Genomic DNA, 11678 nt, shown 5'->3' with positions numbered 1-11678 from the left:
CTAGGTGCAAACTGTTGCTGATGCTTAATTAGTTTGAAATGAGGGGTGTATTTGCTTTTTATTTGGCAACTATAAGGAACTGATCCTAATAGGTGTTTGCACTCTTAGAAAGTTGGGGTGCAGTCCATTGAATCGACTTTTGCCCAGTGTGGTCATGTCAAGTGGAAGTTAAGGATCCTCTATTAAAGTTGGCATTATGGGGGAGTTGATGATTTGGAGGTATAGTCCTGATTGGTGGAATATTAGATGCCGATTTGCAATAATTTATGTCAACAAATGTTTATGATTATTGTTGAAGTTATATTTGACATTTAAGCAACTGGGAGGTCCAGGTAATCAACCATACAAAACAACTTCCACGTGTATAACTCCTAGCAAAATGCCCCAAGACTGCTTGCAGGGGTGTCATACAGAACGGAATTTGGTCCACCACATTTTCTACAATTCCTCTCAAACCCTTTGTCACCTCTTCTGATTGTATAACCATGTACAGAGATGTTCAGAGGAATCTGTGGAAGGATTGAAAGCAAAGACAAGAATTTTAAAACCAAAGTGTGAGTCAGTGTAGCTCAGAGATGATGAACGTATGTTTTCTACATGTTAGGACATGATAGAGAAGTTTACCTGCTTTCAGGTCCTCGACACTAGAAAAAGATAATTCAGGTTTGGAAGCTTAGGAGTGGAAAAAAAAGGCTTGTATCGGGGAGCTGAAGCAGTTGAGTTGGGCAATATTAGGGAAGTGAAAATAAGCAGGTTTTGTCCCAGTACAGAATTGTGGTCCAAAGCTTTATTATGGCTCCAATGTTTAAGTTGCCTGATTCAGTTTTGGACATTTGCCAAGAAGAGAGATGGAGAGATGATGTTTGCCCATCCAGTACTAGAAGTTTGACAAGGTATCTGACAATTTAGACTTGGTGGAGAGATCAAGACAGAGGCAGAACTGGATGTTACCAATGTTTGAATACTGCTGTTTTCAAATAATGTTTAGTGGCAGCAAGTATAGACTCACGGGGGGTTACAACAGGTAACAGCGTGGTGCCAAAGCTGGGAATTTTGTGACCACCTTTGGATTGGTAGGAAGCAAACAACTGAAGTTCCACCTGATGAGTCAACGGAGAAGCTGTGTTGTGTGGTCAACCATGGTAGAGAACATTGATGAGAGATTGTCATTTGTAACTTTGATCAGATCCTTTTCATCCTGCAGCATGAGAGGAAATCTGATTGAAGGGATCTTAATAAGAAATTTTAGGTAAAGAAAATGAATTTGAGAGGCTGAAATATGTTCAAGAACTTTGGAATGGAAAGAGATTAGAGATGGAAATGTGAGGACTGATGGGATCAGTAGTTACTTTTAAGGAGTGATGGCAATTTTAATATAGAGTGTGGGTTGGTACCTGAACAGTGTGGAAGACAGTATGGTGTTTATGGGAGTAAAAAAGCAAGAGATTGGAGAGAAATGAAAAGAAGGCAAGCATGGAGAGGCTAGAAATTCTCATTCCATATGGACACATAACAAAAAGCTGAATTAACTCTAATTCTTATAAAGTTAGAGGCAGGATTTTAAGAGCAGTGGCTCAACTCAGTATTCCATACAGGTACTTATAAAATAGTTTTAATCAATGTGAATAATATAGCATGAGTCTTGCAAAAATGGCTGTGAGTGAACTGGAATTCAAATCCAGAAAACAATTACTCGATCTGTTCCAACCCATAGAGAGAGAGCCGCACACAATTCTGAAATCTACAAGTGTAGGGTGTGAGGCATCTAACTAACAGCAGAGGGAGCTGTAGGAGGACAATCCAAAGAGCCGAACCACATTAGATGTCCGGAAAAGCACAGTGCTCGGCCTGTTGACTAGTTTATCAGAATTGTCTGGATCGAGTGGATCTAGTATTGCCTTTGTAGTATAGTCCCACAAAAGATCTCTTCAACAGGATCAAAACAATATAGATCACAGTGCCTCCTAATGCGAGTCCAACTGTAATGACAGCGTAGTTAGCACCTTGGATGAAAAAGGAAAGAGTATTTAAATCCTAAAATGTTACACAACAACAACAACATGTTGGTATTGCAGCATTCTGTTTTTACATCAGAGACATTAACTTTTGAGGGGGAATGGCAATAACTTTCAGATTTACTGACTGGTGGTTTCAAGATCGAGACTGAAATAATATTTAAACAATGTAAGCCACTTCTTAAAAACTGAAATTCTATCTATTGCCTTGATATTTTAAAATATGTAATAGAAAGGTTAGAGAAAGCACAGGACACAAAACAGAAAACGCTGGAAAACTCTGGTCAGACAGCATTTGTGAGAAGAAACAGTTAACATTTCAGGTCTGAAACTCTTCGTTCTAATTGAGGGAGAAAACACGTAGCCTTAGTAGCGAAAAGAAGGTGAAGGAAGGCAGAGGATGGAATGAAGAGAATTTCCCTGACAGGGTGAAATAATAGGGCAGTTAAGTCCCTATGTTTGTCAGTTGCTAATGTTGTAGAATGGTCTATTGCAAAATGCAGGTTAAACCACATTATATAAATGAAGGAAAAGAAATTTTGTTTGGTTGAGGGTTACGGGGTGAAGGTGGGAAAATGGGGATGAGAGCAAAATAAATCAACCATGATTGAATGCTGGAGCAGACTCCATGGGTCAAATGGCTTAACTCTGCTGCTCTATATCATGTGGTGTTTTGAAAGTAAGGTATGGCAAGCAAAAAAAAAAGACAGTGCTGATGCAACTAGACAAAGAGTGAGTTGTCTAAAATTGGAGAATTCAATATAGAGTTCTGCAGGCTGCAAATGTGCCCAGAAGGAAAGCAAGACCCAGTTTCCCAAGCTTCCTTTGGGAAGTCAGAGGAATGGGGAAAACTGGGAATGGGTTGTTGATTTAAAGTAGCAGGCAACTGGAAGGTCATGCTCACACCTGTGAACTGAGTGGATAGGCTCTGCAAACACGCAATCTGTGTTTGGTTCTTCTGTGTAGCGGTCACAACATGACTACAAAATACAGTACACTATATTGGAAGAAGTGCAAATGAATTATTACCATACATAGAAACAGAAAATAGGTGCAGGAGTAGGCCATTCGGCCCTTCAAGCCTGCATCGCCATTCAGTATGATCATGGCTTATCATCCAACTCAGAACACTGTACCTGCCTTCCCTCCATACCCCCTGATCCCTTTAGCCATAAGGGCCATATCTAACTCCCTCTTAAATATAGCCAATGAACTGGCCTCAACTGTCTCGTGTGGCAGAGAATTCCATAGATTCACCACGCTCTGTGTGAAGAAGTTTTTTCTCATCTCAGTCCTAAAAGGCTTCCCCTTTATCCTCAAACTGTGACCCCTCGTTCTGGACTTCCCCAACATCGGGAACAATCTTCCTACATCTAGCCTGTCCAATCACTTTAGAATTTTATACGTTTCAGTAAGATTCCCCCCTCCATCTTTTAAATTCCAGAGAGTATAAGCCTAGTCGATCCAGTCTTTCATCATATGAAAGTCCTGCCATCCCAGAAATCAATTTGGTGAACCTTCTTTGTACTCCCTCTATGGCAAGAATGTCTTTCCTCAGATTAGGGGACCAAAACTGCACACAATACTCCAGGTGTGGTCTCACCAAGGCCTCGTACAACTGCAGTAGTACCTCCTTGCTCCTGTACTCGAATCCTCTTGCTATGAATGCCAGCATACCATTCGCCTTTTTCACCGTCTGCTGTACCTGCATGCCCACTTTCAATGACTGGTGTACAATGACACCCAGGTCTCGTTGCACCTCCCCTTTTCCTAATTGGCCACCATTCAAATAATAATCTGTTTTCCTGTTCTTGCCACCAAAGTGGATAACCTCACATTTGTCCACATTAAATTGCATCTGCCATGAATCTACCTGGAAAAACTGTCCTGCTGGATCATGGAAATAGAAAAGGTGAAAGAACCTCTGTGGTTGTGTGGGAATGTGCCTTATGACAGGAAGTGGGTGACAGGGATGGAAAAGTAGACTAGACCAGAGAACCACGAAGGGAGAGATCTCTTTGAAATGTTGAAAGGGGAGGGCAATGTGTGTCGGGTGATGGAGTTAGCAGAAATTGCAAAAGAGGATCCATCAAATGCAGAGAATGGCAGGAAGGTAAGGGCCTGGCAGACTCTAAATTTTTCATTATCTTTTCCTTATCCAGTTTTGGACTTGACTGAAGTCATTTATTTTAAAAAGTTGTTATAGAAACTAAATGTCTGCAAACTGGGTCGCAAGTTATCTCCATATCACAAATTAGTCACCCACAAATCCTATTCAGGTGTAATGGATGAGGGCTAAGTTAATGTAAATTCTGCAAAATAGATTGGCACTTGTTAGGCATGTATTAAAATTAGGCCTTAGTCATTTTAATTATAACGTGCATCTTTGGGGTTTCCCTGTGAATTCCTTTTTGCAGCATTCGCTATTACTAGCAGAATTCACCCAACTGATCAGGCATCTTTAACTGAGCATTCATAGACTGGTGACATTTGTCAGTTAACTGAGGTGAATAAACAAAGGCCGCTCTTTTGCTGAGTGTGCCACCTGTGTGGTGTGTCTTCCAGAGGCTGATGCCAGCCATCTACCATTTTCCTATGTACACCCAGGGAGAAAGGATGATGTATTGAATCATTCCCTACAGAATAAATACAGTGCCTTTAAAAATATTCACCCCCTTGGAAGTTTCCATGTATTACTGTTTTACATCATTGAATCACAGTGGATTTAATTTGACTTTTTTGACGCTGATCTACAGGAAAAGACTTCTGGTTCAAAGTGATAATGGATCTCTACAAAGTGATCTAAATTAATTACAAATATAAAACATAAAATAATTGATTGCAAAAGTATTCACCTCTTTCAAATCAGTATTTAGCAGATGCACCGTTAGCAGCAATTACAGCCTTGAGTCTGTATGGATAGGTCTGTTTCAGCTTTCCACATCTGGACACTGCAATTTTTACCCATTCTTCTTTACAAAACTGCTCAAGCTCTGTCAGATTGCATGGAGATAGTGAGTAAACAGCCATTTTCAAGTCCAGCCACAAATTCTCAATTTGATTGAGGTCTGCACTCTGACTTGGGCACTCCAGGGCATTAACTTTCAGGTTTTTAAGCCAATGCTGTGTAGCTTGGACTTTATGCTTGGGATTATTGTCTTGCTGGAAAACAAATCTCCCAAATCACAGTTCTCTTGCAGACTGCATCAGGTTTTCCTCCAGGATTTCCCTGTATTTTGTTGCATTCGTTTTACCTTCTGCCTTCACAAACTTTCCAGAGCCTGCTGTACTGAAGGGGACAGAGGGTCCAGTGAGATGGAGGAACTGAGCGAAATACATGTTAGTAGGGAAGTGGTGTTAGGTAAATTGAAGGGATTGAAGTCAGATAAATCCCCAGGGCCAGATGGTCTGCATCCTAGAGTGCTTAAGGAAGTAGCCCAAGAAATAGTGGATGCATTAGTGATAATTTTTCAAAACTTGTTAGATTCTGGACTATTTCCTGAGGATTGGAGGGTGGCTAATGTAACTCCACTTTTTAAAAAAGGAGGGAGAGAGAAACCGGGGAATTATAGACCGGTTAGCCTAACGTCGGTGGTGGGGAAACTGCTGGAGTCAGTTATCAAGGATGTGATAACAGCACATTTGGAAAGCGGTGAAATGATCGGACAAAGTCAGCATGGATTTGTGAAAGGAAAATCATGTCTGACGAATCTCATAGAATTTTTTGAGGATGTAACTAGTAGAGTGGATAGGGGAGAACCAGTGGATGTGGTATATTTGGATTTTCAAAAGGCTTTTGACAAGGTCCCACACAGGAGATTAGTGTGCAAACTTAAAGCACAAGGTATTGGGGGTAAGGTATTGGTGTGGGTGGAGAGTTGGTTAGCAGACAGGAAGCAAAGAGTGGGAATAAACGGGACCTTTTCAGAATGGCAGGCGGTGACTAGTAGGGTACCACAAGGCTCAGTGCTGGGACCCCAGTTGTTTACAATATAAATGACTTGGATGAGGGAATTAAATGCAACATCTCCAAGTTTGCGGATGACACGAAGCTGGGTGGCAGTGTTAGCTGTGAGGAGGATGGTAAGAGGATGCAGGGTGACTTGGATAGGTTGGGTGAGTGGGCAAATTCATGGCAGATGCAATTTAATGTGGATAAATGTGAAGTTACCCACTTTGGTGGCAAAAATAGGAAAACAGATTATTATCTGAATGGTGGCCGATTAGGAAAAGGGGAGGTGCAACGAGACCTGGGTGTCATTATACACCAGTCATTGAAAGTGGGCATGCAGGTACAGCAGGCAGTGAAAAAGGCGAATGGTATGCTGGCATTTATAGCGAGAGGATTCGAGTACAGGAGCAGGGAGGTACTACTGCAGTTGTACAAGGCCTTGGTGAGACCACACCTGGAGTATTGTGTGCAGTTTTGGTCCCCTAATCTGAGGAAAGACATCCTTGCCATAGAGGGAGTACAAAGAAGGTTCACCAGATTGATTCCTGGGATGGCAGGACTTTCATATGAAGAAAGACTGGATGAACTGCGCTTATACTCGTTGGAATTTAGAAGATTGAGGGGGGATCTGATTGAAACGTATAAAATCCTAAAGGGATTGGACAGGCTAGATGCAGGAAGATTGTTCCCGATGTTGGGGAAGTCCAGAACGAGGGGCCACAGTTTGAGGATAGAGGGGAAGCCTTTTAAGACCGAGATTAGGAAAAACTTCTTCACACAGAGAGTGGTGAATCTGTGGAATTCTCTGCCACAGGAAACAGTTGAGGCCAGTTCATTGGCTATATTTAAGAGGGAGTTAGATATGGCCCTTGTGGCTACGGGGGTCAGGGGGTATGGAGGGAAGGCTGGGGCGGTGTTCTGAGTTGGATGATCAGCCATGATCATAATAAATGGCGATGCAGGCTCGAAGGGCCGAATGGCCTACTCCTGCACCTATTTTCTATGTCTCTATCCCCACAACATGATGCAGCCACCACGCTTCACGTTAGAGATGATGTGCGGTTTAATCTGATAGCCAAAAAGCTCAATTTTGGTTTCATCAGACCACAGAACCTTTTTCCAGCTGACTTCAGAGTCTCTCACATGCCTTCAGCAAACTAGCTGAGATTTCATGTGAGTTTTTTTTTCCAATAGTGGCTTTCTTTTTGCTAATCTCCCATAAAGCTGCAACGGGTGAAGCACACGGGCAACAGTTGTTGTATGTGCAGTCTCTCCCATCTCAGCCATTGAAGCCTGTAACTCCTCCAGAGTTATCATGGGTCTCTTGGTGGCCTCCCTCACAAGTCCCCTTCTTGCATAGTCACTGAGTTTTTGAGGACAGCCTGCTCTAGCAGATTTACAGTTGTGCCATATTCTTTCCACTTCTTGATGACTGACTTAACTGTACACCAAGGGATATTCAGCGACTTAGAAATGTTTTTATATCCAACTCCCGGCTTGTGCTTTTCAATAATCTTTTTGCAGAGTTGCTTGGAGTGTTATTTTGTCTTCATGGTGTAGTTTTTGCCAGGATACTGGATCAACAGCAGTTGGACCTTCCAGGTACAGATGTATTTTTACTATAATCAATTGAAACACCATGACTACACATGGTGATCTCCATTTAACTAATTATGTGACTTCTAAAACCAGTTGACTGCACCAGTGATGATTTGGTGTGTCATAGAAAGGGGGTGAATACTTATAGAATCAATTATTTTGTGTTTTATAATTTAATTGAGATTAAATTGATATTTTAATTGAGCATAGAAGGTTGAGGGGGGACTTGATAGAGGTATTTAAAATTATGAGGGGGGTAGATAGAGTTGACGTGGACAGGCTTTTTCCATTGAGAGTGGGGGAGATTCAAACAAGAAGACATTAGTTGAGAGTTAAAGGGCAAAAGTTTAGGGGTAACATGAGAGGGAACTTCTTTACTCAGAGAGTGGTAGCTGTGTGGAACGAGCTTCCAGCAGAAGTGGTTGAGGCAGGTTCGATGTTGTTATTTAAAATTAAATTGGATAGCTATATGGTGAGGAAAGGAATGGAGGGTTATGGACTGAGTGCAGGTCGGTGGGACTAAGTGAGTGTAAGAGTTTGGCACAGACTAGAAGGGCCGAGATGGCCTGTTTCGTGCTGTAATTGTTATATGGTGATGTGGTTATTTGGTAAAGTTTTCACTTTGACACGAAAGTGTCTCTTTCTGTTGATCAGTGTCAAAAAATGCCAAATTAAATCCACTGTGATTCAATGTTGTAAAATGATAAAACATGGAAACTTCCAATGCAGGTGAATACTTTTTATAGGCACGATGTATGAATATAATGTTACAAATGTTTAAGCAAGCCCTGCCCTTTGACTCATGGGCAAGTATACTTCCTGGTAATACTGACCTGGAAAATTTGAAGTTGACTAACTTCTAGATTAACTCAATACACTACATCAGCTCTGTAGCCATTTCTACTGCGGTTGGACCTTGAATCAAGTACAAGACCGTACCTTGCTGTGATGGGCCTTCATCATTCAAATACCATGTTTAGGGAGATGAACAAATGTAGGGAAAATTGTTCGGTTCAGGCTCAAATCTGAATGTCATTAAATGTAAATGAGCCAATTTCACTGGGCTTTTGTGGCCCTGCTGCAGGAACAGGCAAGTGCATTGCAGTAGTCTTGTGTAAGAAATGTCATATTTCCTGTTTTGCATGGCAATAGCAGGTGTGAGTTAAATCCAGCTACTTCTTCATATCTGTTGTTCTCTAACTGCTATTGTTAGAAAACTAACAGAACACCAGCGTATGCTGCCTGTCTGTCTGGAGACTAGGAGATTGCACAGAAAACACAAGATTCCTATCATGATAATAGGATTCCATTCACATACAAGGAATTGATTTGTATTGATGGCTTCTAAGAACCTTTTGCATTATATTGGAATGCTCAACAGCATATCATTGATGTGACAAATAATTTGTAGTTAATTCTTTACATTTTCTCTACAGTATCTGAATTATTTTGGTTAAGTAAAAGAAAAGCACTGTCGATGATGGAAATCTGAAATAAAGAAAGGAGAACTTCGTAGGTTCGATAGCAAATTCTTTTAATAATTGGTTGAAGTATTAACTCTTTTTTTTTCCTCTCAGCTGAAGCTGACAGACCTGTTAATTGTTTCCAGCACCTTTGGCCTTTGCCTAATTTCCAGCATCGGCAGTGTTTTTTTTAATCTGTTGATTCTTTCACAATGACTGAGTGACTCTCACCAATGAGTCATAAGGAGTGGTGGGCTCCAGGTCTGATCCCAGTGAAAAGTTTGTTATAAACAGGGTCTGGATCAAGGGAAAGAAAACCTGTTTCTCATTGCTATTGGTAATCTATAGTGAAACCAGGATTGGGTATATGGAGCAGAATAGCCACCTTCGACAGGATAGCCACCATTGAGGCTTGGAGGAGAATAGTGTCCATTTCAGTAAGGTCAGTCTCTGAACCATATTCTCACAAGGGATCAATAACGCTTGGGAAAAGAAATCAACATTTTAATTCTCACCAAAGTCACTCTCCTTTGTAATGTGAACTGGTCCAGCGCTGACTTGTTGCATGTTTGACTGATAGGCTTGCAAACCACTGCCGGAGCGACATCCCAATGTGCATGAGCTGGAGCTGGATGTATGGGCACATAACTGGACGCTGCAAGTAACAAACACCTGAAGGAGAAAACATACTGATTGGCATTGTATTAGCTTTTGATGAGAGAGACCCTAAGAGCAAGCGATCACAGATTTGATCCCCGAGTCTAGTTTTGTTTCTCTGGCAATATTATCTGATGTTCCTCCCTCTCTCAAAAGCAAGAGGAGAAAAACATTTTATGTACATATCTTCTGTAACTTTTGTTTTATGATTCTCCATCAGTAATGTTCTTAGGAAAGGAAATCTGTCACCTACAGTATATATACACCTCCAGATCCACCAAACTGGTCAACTTCTAATTACTTCCTTAGTCCAGCCGACAATTAGGAATGAACACTAAATACTCATGCAGCAGGTTCCCCCCCTCTACACACAACAGAGACTGATGAAGTTTGGCACCAACATCATCACAGGAGTGGCCAGTCAGTGTTGTGCTCAATGTTAGACTGCCTTAGGGACTGCAGCTCTGGATTTTTCCTTGGGGAAGGCTTCAGGAGTAAACCCCATGAGTGAGTATAGCAACAAGGTTTGAGATCATAGTTTTCCTTTCCCTAGATGAACTGCCAACCGCAGCTGCACAACAACTGCCCGAAGCAACTGGTTTTAAACCACTGGTATCCCACCTTTGCCACTTCTCCTGTCAGTAGGAATAGTTCTGGTAGGCTTAGTAGCTAAGACATATGTGAAGGCCAGGAGCTGGACTTAGGTTGTCAGAGACTATTTGAGAGTCATGCCGTTAGAAGCATGTAATAGGTAGTGGGAGCTTATCAACACTACCTGCCTCCACTATGATGACCTTAAGGAACATGTACCCTGTGAACAAAAAAATAAATTATCTAATTCCTATAAGGTCCTTGGTAATCTTCAAGAGTTGCCTCCTATTTACAGGCAAGGAGGGTTGGTGGTATTGTGGGAGAGATGTGGAGAAGCAGGGTTGAACGTTGGAGGCCCAGCAACACAGAACATTTACCTGAAGAGAATTAACAAGTTTTGCACTTGTATGTGCTGTTTTTCCCTTCAGCTAGTCTAAGTCTTCCTCTTTGATTCTTGGCTAAATTAGTTGCCATGGTCAAGTTATCACTTCCAACAAGAATTCTACAACTCATCTAACGATGCCATTGAGTATTCTGACACAACAAAAATGCAAAACAAATTAACTTATGTTCAAGCTGTGTCTTTTTCATATGAATTGGCTGAAAGCAGAGCATAGAGATTAGTTTTAACCAACAAAGTCAGATTATTTTGATCTTTGAGGAACAAACATGCATAAATTTGACTAGTAAATAAATGGTTTAAATATGCCACCAGACTGGTCTAAGCTGAGTTATAAACAACCCTGGTTCTTGCATCACAATTCATTTTAATGTTATCATTTACAGTAATAATATGGCTTTCTCGGGAGTTCACAATTTTGAGTACAACCTGGGATTTGGAAGAGGAAAATATACTGGTGTCACTCTCTGACACTAATACTAAAGCACAGTAATGTAGATGGCGTAATTCTGAAATCAAACCAGAACATGTGAGAACATATGAACTAGATGCTGGAGTACACCCGTCAGCTCCCTGGACTTGCTCCACCATTCAAAAATATTGTGGCTAATCTTTTACTTCAGCATCACTTCCCTGCTCTAATTCCATATCCCTTGATTCCAGTAATATCGATAAAGCTACTAAACTATCAAATACACTCTGACTGATCTTCCATAGCACCGTAAATTGTAACATGTAGATAGAATCGACGGGGGTGAGTGTGGTGGATAGAATCCGTGTATATGGGGGGGATTAAAATGTAAAAGTGTGCTTGATAAAGGCATTATACTCAGTGGGCGGAAGGGCCAGTTCTTGTGCTCTATTACCTAAATTCATATATTTAAATAGCATTAAATTACATATTAAATGAATCTACAAATATGAAACTATTCGAGTGCCATAAAAATCCATCTGGCACACTAACGCATTTCAGAATATCTGCCAAGCTAATGTGGTCTGGC

At 41.1% G+C, this 11678-nt stretch overlaps 1 protein-coding gene across 2 annotated transcripts in view; it reads right to left on the bottom strand.

Annotated features, from left to right (window-relative positions):
- Positions 1-424: 424 nt before the first annotated feature.
- Positions 425-11678, bottom strand: part of LOC140205154 (uncharacterized) — a 71849-nt gene continuing 60595 nt past the window's right edge. For both annotated transcript variants that reach the window (XM_072272435.1, XM_072272434.1), the window contains exons 13-14: positions 9545-9701; positions 425-2003 (exon numbers count right to left, since the gene is read on the bottom strand). In XM_072272435.1, the coding sequence (XP_072128536.1) occupies positions 1864-2003; positions 9545-9701 (297 nt within the window). In that variant the 3' untranslated portion in view covers positions 425-1863. The remainder of the gene's footprint in view (positions 2004-9544; positions 9702-11678) is intronic.

This window comes from Mobula birostris, chromosome 11, assembly GCF_030028105.1.
Source record: "Mobula birostris isolate sMobBir1 chromosome 11, sMobBir1.hap1, whole genome shotgun sequence".
Lineage (NCBI taxonomy): Eukaryota > Metazoa > Chordata > Chondrichthyes > Myliobatiformes > Myliobatidae > Mobula > Mobula birostris.
This window is presented reverse-complemented; position numbering and strand designations above follow the sequence as displayed.